The sequence below is a fragment of the Pleuronectes platessa genome, chromosome 13, assembly GCF_947347685.1.
Source record: "Pleuronectes platessa chromosome 13, fPlePla1.1, whole genome shotgun sequence".
Classification (NCBI taxonomy): Eukaryota; Metazoa; Chordata; class Actinopteri; order Pleuronectiformes; family Pleuronectidae; genus Pleuronectes; species Pleuronectes platessa.
Window position 1 is genome coordinate 14,280,478 of NC_070638.1, and position 10,590 is coordinate 14,291,067.

A 10,590-nucleotide genomic window follows, 5' to 3' on the forward strand; every position below is an offset into this window, starting at 1 on the left:
CTTTGTGATTTTACTGCTTTGTGTTGTTTCATTTGTTATTTTCTTTTTCCCAAACTATCATGCTACCCTGGATAGATTTTTGTAAGTACAACTTATCTCTGCTGTCTTTGTTGTAGAGTTTTTATTATATTATATATTATTATATTTTACAAATGTGTGTTACAGAGGCGAGTGTGTGTATGTGTGTTGTGTCTTCAGGTCTTCTGTGAGGTCGAGATGAAGAGGGCGTGTTTGTCTCAGGCCAACACTGATCTGGCAGAGGCTGCTGAGAAATTACAGGCCATCAGAAAGAAACTGTCTGTAAGTCTCCTCAGATCATTCTTCTTTCCTTTGTCTTCTTCCCTCTACACAGCACTTTCTCTACAACTCTAATTCCTCCTGGGAGTTTTAATAGCATCCTGAACAGCCAGTAGTTTGATTGGTTGATTCCCTACACATGTTGATTCAAAGCAAATAGTGATTTCACTTGTGAATTCTGGAAAATGTCAGCATACTCATGTCAAGTCGCCCTTTGAGACTCTCACACAGCCACAGAAAGCGTGAGACACGTTCTTGCCTACTGGAAATTTGTTGTTTGGTAAAGGCGAGGAGTGGCGTGCAGGAGACCAGCGCCATTCAGTGGTGCTGCAGGGGAGAGGAATAGAAATGTCAACATGAATCTGTGAAACGACTTGTTCTATTCCCACGTCGCCTCAGACATCACACAGACCTTTAGACATCTGTTTAATGTCCAATTCAACTGATTCTGACACGCGCATTCATTCAAACAGCTCCCCCTGCTAATCTCTTGACATTTTCAGGTTTGCAGTGCACGTGTGAAACCATATAAAGGTTGTAATAAATAGAGCATCAAATGCCTCAAGTCTTCATATTTGGATGTTCCTCCGTCTCTCAGGAGCTGGACAGCAGCCTGGAGATTCTGACAACAGAATTTGAGAAAGCCACGTTAGAGAAACTGCGCTTTCAGGAGGAGGTCAACCACACGAACAAGACAATAGAGCTCGCCAATCGTCTGGTCAAAGGGCTGGAGGTGAGAGCAGCAGTGACCATTAGGAGATCGCTTTTGATATCTGATATTTAGGATGTATTGTGCACTGCTTTGTACTATATTTCTTTTTCTTATGCTTTACAATATTGAAGTATATTGGCAATAAGTGGGTGCTTCCTGTGTGTGTGTGTCTGTGTGTTTCAGAGTGAGAATGTGCGCTGGGCCCACTCAGTGGCTGGGTACCATGAACAGGAAGAAACACTGTGTGGGGACGTCCTCCTTACTGCAGCTTTCATCTCTTATGCCGGCTCTTTCTCGAAGAAGTACAGACTAGAGCTGCTGGACAACCTGTGGATGCCGTTTCTGCGCTGCCAGAAGGTCACAAGCAACGAAACACTTGATAACTTCTAGTTTGGAAAAAATATATATAAATATAAGTTTTTTTTTTAAAGATTTATGATGATAATCTTATAATGATAAATAATATGTCCCTAAATTCATAAACCCTGTTCAAACAGGGTATTAACATCCATCCCAAGTCATATGATTACAAGTGGTCAGTTTTGAGTTCAGGTCTGAATCCACCCAAATGTGTTCTGAATGAGTCCTGAGATCACAAGCCCAATTGGGAGGTGGTCTGCGACACATATAGCCCCATTCTTTTTGCTGTGTGAACGCAAATACATTCTGGGCCTTGGACACATCTGTAATCTCATTAAAAACGTTTGTACAGACAGACCTCTCAGGACTCATGATAACTCCAGGTGTGAACATGGCCATATATTCTTGTTTTGCTCATGTCTCTGTCCTCTCTCCATCAGATGCCCATCCCCATGACAGATGGATTAGATCCAGTGTCAATGCTGACTGATGATGCAACAGTGGCCCAGTGGAACAATGAGGGCTTACCAGGAGACAAGATGTCCACTCAGAATGCGACCATCCTCACCAACTGTGAGAAGTGGCACTCAACACACTTCTGTATTTCCCCCCCCCCAGTCCCCCACAGGCAATATCAACAGTGCAGAGCTGCGTTTTCTTTAATACACGTGTAAATCTTGTTTGGCTCGTGTGTGTGTTGCCTCAGGCGAGCGCTGGCCTCTCCTCATCGACCCTCAGCTGCAGGGCATCAAGTGGATCAAGAGTCGCTATGGCAGCAGCCTCAAGGTCGTCAGCCTCGGGCAGAGAGGGTGAGTGTTCTCTCTTTGTGTGACCATGCTCAGGTAGTCATCAGGGCTTTCAGCATGGACCTCCTCAAAATCTGAAGTGCTGCTGTACTCTGCTCAAAACCAATTTTGTTTTCTTAGTGCTGTGTGTGAGAGCTAACATTAATATTCATATTGTCATTTTGAATGATGCAGTTACGTAGATGTGATAGAACAGGCCGTCGTGGCAGGTGACACCGTCCTCATCGAAAACCTAGAGGAGACAGTTGATCCTGTTATTGACCCTCTGCTGGGACGACACACAATCAAGAAGGGCAGGTAAAACACTGACACATGTGAGCACCTGTACACAACAACACAACCATGTGATCATCTTACATTTCTAATTTTTCTCCCCTGCTCTATCTCTACTTCCTTTTCTGTCCCTCTCCCTGACAGTTGTATAAAGGTCGGGGACAAGGAGTGCTTCTTCCACCCGGGCTTCAGACTGATCCTGCACACTAAACTGGCCAATCCTCACTACAAGCCAGAGATCCAAGCCCAAACCACACTTATTAATTTTACTGTGACCAGGGATGGACTGGAAGACCAGCTCCTGGCCCAGGTTGTGAATCAAGAGAGACCGGACCTCGAGCACCTCAAGGTGGGATCAAGTGGGCTTCTCTTTCCCTTCCTTTTATGGAACACTTGGTTTACTTTTTTTGTTGGCAGTTCAGTCAATTCCCTTTCTGTGTGAAGTTTGCATGTTCTCTCTGTGTTTCCAAGAGTTTCAGCTTCCTCCTGGCATTAGGTTGATTAGAGACTCCACATGTTTCTATACAAATCATCTGCTTGTGACCTGTTCATGATGTATCCTGGATGGATGGTTCATATTTCTTAAAACATAACGCCCTTTAACTTGTATACTAGGGATTATCATTGTTTTCTTATTAAACTGTATAATAATGGCAGTAATAAATAAAGTAAGATAGATGGATACATTTAAGTTGTGTTTGTATGTACTGTAATATGTTTGTACAATCTTTCCATAGAGTGAACTGACCAAGCAGCAGAACATGTTTAAGATTGAGCTGAAGCTTCTGGAGGATGAGCTGCTGACAAGGTTATCTGCTGCAGAGAGTCACTTCCTGGGCGACAACGTCCTGGTGGAGAAGCTCGAGACGACCAAGCACACTGCTGCTGAGATTGAGATGAAGGTAACAGCGGGTGGAGGTATCAATATGTGTGTTACAGTTAATACGGCATGGATTGAATATCAGAGTAACTTCGCTTTTTTTATCCTCCTAAAAGTTCCTTCCTCACCATTGTTTAAACTCTTCTCATTCATTCCTTTATTTCCTTTTCATCCCTTGTTCTCAGGTCCTGGAAGCTAAAGTGAATGAGGTGAAGATAAATGAAGCTCGAGAGCACTACCGTCCTGTTGCTGTCAGAGCGTCTCTTCTCTACTTTATCATGAACGATCTCAACAAGATAAACCCCATGTACCAGTTCAGCCTTAAGGTAATCAGAAGAGAAAGATCATTCAATCTCTGCAGTTTAAATTCTTTCTAACACTGCAAAGATATCACGGCTGTGTTTATGCCTCTGTGCCGATGACAGTCAGTGCCCTAAGGCATCATGTTGTGAGGTTGTTCCTCCGTCTCATTCTTCTGAACACGATACCTGAAGAACGGCCCGAGGAATTTAGCACAAATGCTCAGTCTGACTGAAGCATGAACGGATTTGATTTTGGTTATCAAATTATTGGTCAAGGTTACTGTGAATTCACAAAGCACATGTTTGCCTTGTGAACAAGATATCTCAGGAAGGCCTTGAAGGATTCCTTTCACATTTGGAATAAACAATTACTTGGACTCACAAATTAACTGATTTGATTGTCAAAAGTTTGAAAGTCACGGTGAACTCAGTAAAGTATGTAGACTGAAACTGCACTGGTTGTCAGAGGCATAAGACCACAGGGCGGTAATTCCAGTTTACTGTTATGTCACTTAATACATCATTAGTATCACATAATGATGAAAAACATTTAACTTGGCATGAAATCTGTGATGTGGTATTCTTGCACTGATCATAATCATCTACTTCACGAACAGACTTTATCATTCCTTATATTCTCAGGCCTTTAACGTGGTTTTCCACAAAGCGGTTGAGATGGCAGAGGCCAGTGTGGATGTGAAGAGCAGAGTCCACACACTCATCGACTGTGTAACCTACTCCACCTTCAACTACATCAGCAGGGGACTGTTTGAGAGAGACAAGCTGACATTCAGCGCACAGCTAGCCTTCCAGGTGAGTGTGTGTGTGTGTGTGTGTGTGTGTGTGTGTGTGTGTGTGTGTGTGTGTGTGTGTGTGTGTGTGTGTGTGTGTGTGTGTGTGTGTGTGTGTGTGTGTGTGTGTGTGTGTGTGTGTGTGTGTGTGTGTGTGTGTTGGAGAGAGTGTGTTTTGTCCTTGACAGTGTCCTCCCTCTTTCAGTTGCTCCTGATGAGTAAGGAGATAGACGTGCGAGAGCTTGACTTCCTGCTACGTTTTAACATTGACCACAATTACAACAGCCCACTGGACTTCCTGTCCAACACTGCATGGAGCGCCATCAAGGTGCAAGCGCACACAGGTTATTTTAATTGGCACACAGAAATAAATTACACCATAAATCACTGTTTGCTTTTGTTGTCGTTGCCCAGGTGATGAGTTTCTCTGATGAGTTCCGCGGTCTGGACCGGGACATCGAAGGCTCTCCCAAGCGCTGGAAGAAAATGGTGGAGTCGGAGTGTCCAGAGAAAGAGAAGTTCCCTCAGGAGTGGAAGGGGAAAAGCTCCCTGCAGAAACTCATCATGATGAGAGCTCTGAGACCTGACCGTATGACCTATGCTCTCAGGTGAAGAGGATGGATTTCTTGCCCCACCCACAACAGATACAATTTGTATTAGTGGTCTGGTTATTGTCTTTTAGTTCCACTTTTCTTCACCTTTTTGTAACCCCAGGCTGTTTCTACTCTTTTTGTCGTCTAACTATAGGACCTTTGTGGAGGAGAAGCTCAGTGTTAAATACACAGAGGGCAGGAAGACAGAGTTCGCCAAGTCCTTCAGAGAAAGTGGTCCAGCGTCCCCTGTGTTCTTCATCCTCTCTCCTGGTGTCGACCCACTGAAAGATGTGGAATCACTGGGTACAAAACATGCACAGACTGCATGCACCAAATACTCCTCATACACTCACTAATCATTGTTACACAATGAAGGAACAGTAGCAGTGTAACCTTGTCACTAAATAAATGCTTATATCATAAAATGGTGAGAAATGCATAAAAATGTGATTAAGATTTAAAGCGATGGAAAAAGAGAGTATTATTTGGTAAGATAAAAATATTTTTCACAGGAAATATAATCACAACAGAGCAAGTACTTGTTTCTCAAGGTTTGTGTGTTTTTTGTCTGTGTAACTATTTAAAAAATCAGTTTTTTGTGTTGTCAGGAAGGAAGCTTGGTTTCACTATCGACCTCGGGAAACTTCACAACGTGTCCTTGGGTCAGGGCCAGGAGGCTGTGGCAGAGGTTGCCATGGAGAAGGCTGCCAAAGAGGGCCATTGGGTTATACTGCAGGTTGGGATGCAAGAAAGATGGATTAACTTGTAATATCTTGATACAAATTATATTTTATCAAAGGACAGAAATGCCAAAACGTTCAGAATAAAAAATTATAATAAATTAGTTAATAAATGAAATATAAACATGTTTATATGATATTGGCTGTTTCAGCCACTCTGTCTCTTTTCATGCATGTTGTTGATACTTTATTAAGTTTTTATCTTGGGTTTCCATCGCTTGCAGAACATCCACCTGGTCGGTCGCTGGCTAGGTTCTCTTGAGAAGCTCCTGGAGCGCTGCTGTACGGACAGTCATCCTGACTACAGAGTGTTTATGAGCGCAGAGCCAGCACCAATACCTCAGGAACACATTATCCCGCAGGTAGAGATACAGTGCACATTCACACTAACCCTAATAACGTTATCACATAATGAAGGTGCGCCCCCTGGTGTCGTTCCTGTTACAATGATGATTACAGGTCTGCACCTTTACAGTGGCACTTAATACAGATCTTTCATGTTTTTTTCCAGGGTATTCTGGAAAACGCGATTAAGATCACCAATGAACCTCCGACGGGCATGCATGCCAATTTGCATTCTGCTCTGGATAACTTTGACCAGGTCGGCTTTTAGTTTCTGCTCCTAGTCAACAGTTATATATATTTATGCATTTATTCTCTAATTCATTTATTGGCCCCTCTCTAGGACATCCTGGACCAGTGCAGCCGGGAGCAGGAGTTTAAGACCATCCTCTTCTCTCTGTGCTACTTTCATGCTTGTGTGGCAGAGAGGAGGAAGTTTGGCCCTCAGGGCTGGAACAGAAAGTATCCGTTCAACACTGGAGACCTGACGATATCAGTAAACGTCCTCTACAACTACCTGGAGGCAAATGCTCAGGTAGGCAGCTTGTTGGGTTGAGATGGTGCTTAAGGAGGTGACGGAGAGAGGAACATGTCAGTGTAGGTTTAGCGTGTGCAGTGAATAGTGTGCCACAACAAGATTAGATGATTCTACTGACAGTGATTCATACTGACTGTTGATGCAGGTGCCATGGGAGGACCTGAGGTATCTGTTTGGGGAGATCATGTACGGAGGACACATCACTGATGACTGGGACAGACGTCTGTGCAGAACATACCTGGAAGAATACATGCAGCCCAACCAGGTCTGTACAAAGGCTCGAGTTTGTGATCTAGCACAAGGGCGGCTGTGGCTGAGGGGTTCAGTGGTTGTCCGCAGTTTGATCCCAGTCTTCCCCATCTGCATGCTGAGATGTCCTTGGGCGAGATGCTGAACTCCTCATAGACATCGCCCCTCATAGAAAGAAAAGTGCTTCTAATAGATGCACTGAATGAATGTGTGTGTGAATGGGTGAATGGCAAACTGTACTGTAAAGCCCTTTGAGCGGTTATCAAGACTAGCAAAGCACTTGATAAATATGAACCATTTACAAGACAACCGGCCTGGCTCTGCTGCAAATATGGCCACTTGCCCTAACACTGTGGACAATTTGAGTTAAGAATCAGCTCCAGTTAGCAACAGTTCTGCCAATTTCTGAGCCAGAAACTGCACATACAAGCTGAGGAGGGTCTGGCAACCAGACGTGCCACATTTAGACCACTGTTGGACCAAGCACTGTTGGCTGCCCAGGTTTGGAGTATTTCATGTTTTTTACTGTGTTAGAGATCTGATTTTTCTTTTCCATCTACCAGTTTGATCGGAAGCTTGCTTTGGGTCCTGGGTTTGTCGTCCCCTCCAACCTGGACTATCAGGTAAAGTCTCAGGAAACAGACAGCGAGAACACATAACTGGTGTGAAGTGAGCTCAGTCACTGTCCCTGGATAGATAAAGGTTCAAAGTTGAAATTCCACAATGGCAGCTCATACACCACATATCTCTGGCACTCCAAACTTAATTCTGGTGTTTTTCAACCGGGACCCTATGTTTAAATTACCAAATTAATGGTACGTACACAACTTTTGGAAATCGGTCCAGTTGATCGACTGTGCCGGCATCTGCGACAACTGCAATGAGATACAATGTGATCGAATATGGCAACTGACTTCTAGTAGAGCGAGACATGTGTAATGTTGTGTCGATAAAAGTGTGTCAGTATCTTTAAATGTGTGTACCACCTGACTTACATCATCCTTTGTTATCAAAACATTCCATTTTTGGAATCTATTGATAATAAATATCTAATTTCCAGGGCTACCATAATTTCATAGATGAGATGCTGCCCCACGAGAGCCCGGTGCATTATGGGTTGCACCCCAATGCAGAAATTGAGTTCCTGACAGTGACATCAGATAGTCTCTTTCACACTCTGCTGGAGCTGCAGTCTCCTGATGCTGTGATGGGGGAGGGAGCCTCCCAGACCCTGGAGGAGAAGGTTGGATTTTGATTTTTTTTTTTCTTGACTGTAATTCTGTTTTATCAGATAACTCTGCCTCTTAGTAAACACATACAGACACTGGTATATGTGTATTACATAAGAGTAGATTTCAATTGTATAATCTAACAACTTCAACTGCCTTTAGGTGAAAACTATTTTAGACGAGGTTCTGGAAAAGTTGCCAGAAGAGTACAACATGTCCGACATCACCTCTAAGACTGCTGAGCGCTCCCCGTACATCCTGGTCTGCTTCCAGGAGTGTGAGCGCATGAACATGCTCATCTCTGAGATACGACGCTCACTCAAGGAGCTCGACCTCGGACTCAGGGTTTGTCTACACAGTATTTATATGTATCTCACATAACTCCCGTTATCTGAACCACAGGGATTTCAATAATTATCAGAACCAAAAGCCTTGTGTACCCTTATATATCAACAGTTCCCCTTGTATGATTACATGCAGCCACGCAAAAGCAGCAGGACATTTACTGTGTGTTCATTAAGTTACAGGCTCCACAAACCTATGATAGTTAGAGGTTTTCTTTGTTTCTTTAGTTTTTTGAAGCAGTTTGATATTCTTGAAATTCCATTCAATGCAGATACTGTCAGGAATGGCAGGTGTGAACCCAAAAGCAACGACAATGAGGCAGAGTGGGAATAAGCAATGTTTGTGGTTTATTGGAATGAGCAGGGGTCAGATACCAGGTAGTCAGTCCGATGCAAACAAATCCAATAAGGAGCAGGCCAGATATAATCCAGTGTAGACAGAGCAGGGGTCAGGAGCCAGGTAGTCAGTCCGAAGCAAACAAAACCGACAAGGAGCAGGCAGAAGAGGAATCCAGGGGAAAAGCAGACAGGTCACGATGGAGATCAGGCAGGCAAGGAGTCAGGAGGTAAACGCTGGAAGGATTAGGCACGAACACACTAAACGATCTGGCAGAGGACAAGGGGAACAGGCATGCAGATATAGAGGGGAGACTAATGAGAGAATGGAAGACAGGTGCGTCTGTGGGTGGAGCCGGTGAGGGGATCAGAGGAATGAGGAAGGTGCAGAGCAAGAGGGGAGTGGCAGAGTCCTGGAAAAAGAAGAGAATTAGTAAACAAAACTTAACAGACAAACTGAAAATATTAATAAGACGGTGAATTCGTGACAGATACAGCCACATCACATAGTGTCACAAATTGTATGTGGTTTACTGATTGATGATGAGTAATAGATGTTTAGATTCATTGCTGCAGTAGCCCTAGCTGGGTGTGTTTTCATGATGATAGTACAGTGACATGTGTCTGTCTCAGGGTGAACTGGCGATCTCCTCTGAGATGGAGAAGCTGCAGGCGGCCTTGTTCTTTGACAATGTCCCCGATACCTGGACCAAGCTTGCTTACCCCTCCATCTACAGCCTGGCTATATGGTGTGTCTACGTGTGTGTGTGTAAATATTGATTTGATTAGTATTGTGTTGCATTTACTAATGCATCTAAGTGTGTGTGTGTGTCAGGTACAATGACGTGTTGCAGCGTTGCAAAGAGCTGGACACTTGGACTCAGGATCTGTCTCTGCCCTGCGTCGTCTGGTTGTCTGGACTTTTCAACCCTCAGTCTTTTCTCACAGGTAAACACATATTTGTGCACACAGAGAGAGATCAGAAAGACAAAGAAAGCACGAACTCATACTGAACTTGTATGCAGATGCATCTTAGTAAATGTAGCTGCATTGTTCAGTTCTTCTATAGTTCTCCTCCTTTTTAACTTTTTCTACCTGTAGCCTCTCAAATATATTGAACAATCTCAAGGTTTTTTCCTTCATATCACAGTTTTAGATCTTTTATTTCTTGAAGATGGAGCTCAGTAATCCTCTGTCCTCTCCTCCTGTTCATGCTCTTCAGCCGTGATGCAATCTCTGGCGCGTAAGAACGAGTGGCCCCTGGATAAAGTGAACCTAACAGTGGACGTGACCAAGAAGTTTAAGGAAGAGTTTAACCAGCCAGCCAGAGAGGGTGCATACGTGTATGGACTTTACATGGAAGGTAGAACTCTGTCTTTCATTTCCCTTTTATTTTGAAGGAGTTCTCTCCTCTTGACCCACATGTTTCCACAGGTGCAAGATGGGACATTCAGTCCGGGGTGATCACTGAGGCGCGTCTGAAGGAACTGACCCCTTCCATGCCTGTCATCTCAGTGCGAGCTGTGCCCAATGACCGCCACGAGACCAGGAACATCTACGCGTGTCCCCTCTACAAGACCAAGATCAGGGGGCCCACGTATGTGTGGACTTTCAGCCTCAAAACCAAGGAGCGACCCGCCAAGTGGGTTCTGGCTGGAGTGGCTTTGCTACTCAGTGTGTGAGACCTCAGGAGGCGGGAATGAGAGGTTAAGAGGGATTTATTTTACTGGGTGTATTATAAACGTTTTACTAGAGGAGGCAAACTGTATCACTATCAGAGCAAAATCACAGGACGCGA

General features: G+C 44.1%; 1 protein-coding gene across 1 annotated transcript in view; it reads left to right on the forward strand.

The window, feature by feature from the left end:
* The window catches only part of dnah9l (dynein, axonemal, heavy polypeptide 9 like), a 40,942-nt gene extending 30,468 nt beyond the window's left edge, over positions 1–10,474 (forward strand). Inside the window, exons 64-89 of the mRNA XM_053438820.1 lie at positions 76–81; positions 199–300; positions 896–1,030; positions 1,193–1,366; positions 1,810–1,942; positions 2,076–2,178; positions 2,350–2,472; positions 2,593–2,797; positions 3,186–3,350; positions 3,514–3,654; positions 4,273–4,443; positions 4,627–4,749; positions 4,836–5,029; positions 5,169–5,317; positions 5,623–5,750; positions 5,979–6,116; positions 6,266–6,355; positions 6,440–6,631; positions 6,780–6,899; positions 7,447–7,506; positions 7,944–8,126; positions 8,275–8,457; positions 9,426–9,541; positions 9,628–9,740; positions 10,015–10,155; positions 10,227–10,474. Coding sequence (XP_053294795.1) covers positions 76–81; positions 199–300; positions 896–1,030; positions 1,193–1,366; positions 1,810–1,942; positions 2,076–2,178; positions 2,350–2,472; positions 2,593–2,797; positions 3,186–3,350; positions 3,514–3,654; positions 4,273–4,443; positions 4,627–4,749; positions 4,836–5,029; positions 5,169–5,317; positions 5,623–5,750; positions 5,979–6,116; positions 6,266–6,355; positions 6,440–6,631; positions 6,780–6,899; positions 7,447–7,506; positions 7,944–8,126; positions 8,275–8,457; positions 9,426–9,541; positions 9,628–9,740; positions 10,015–10,155; positions 10,227–10,474 — 3,636 coding nt within the window. The remainder of the gene's footprint in view (positions 1–75; positions 82–198; positions 301–895; positions 1,031–1,192; positions 1,367–1,809; positions 1,943–2,075; positions 2,179–2,349; positions 2,473–2,592; positions 2,798–3,185; positions 3,351–3,513; positions 3,655–4,272; positions 4,444–4,626; positions 4,750–4,835; positions 5,030–5,168; positions 5,318–5,622; positions 5,751–5,978; positions 6,117–6,265; positions 6,356–6,439; positions 6,632–6,779; positions 6,900–7,446; positions 7,507–7,943; positions 8,127–8,274; positions 8,458–9,425; positions 9,542–9,627; positions 9,741–10,014; positions 10,156–10,226) is intronic.
* The last annotated feature ends 116 nt before the right edge of the window (positions 10,475–10,590 follow it).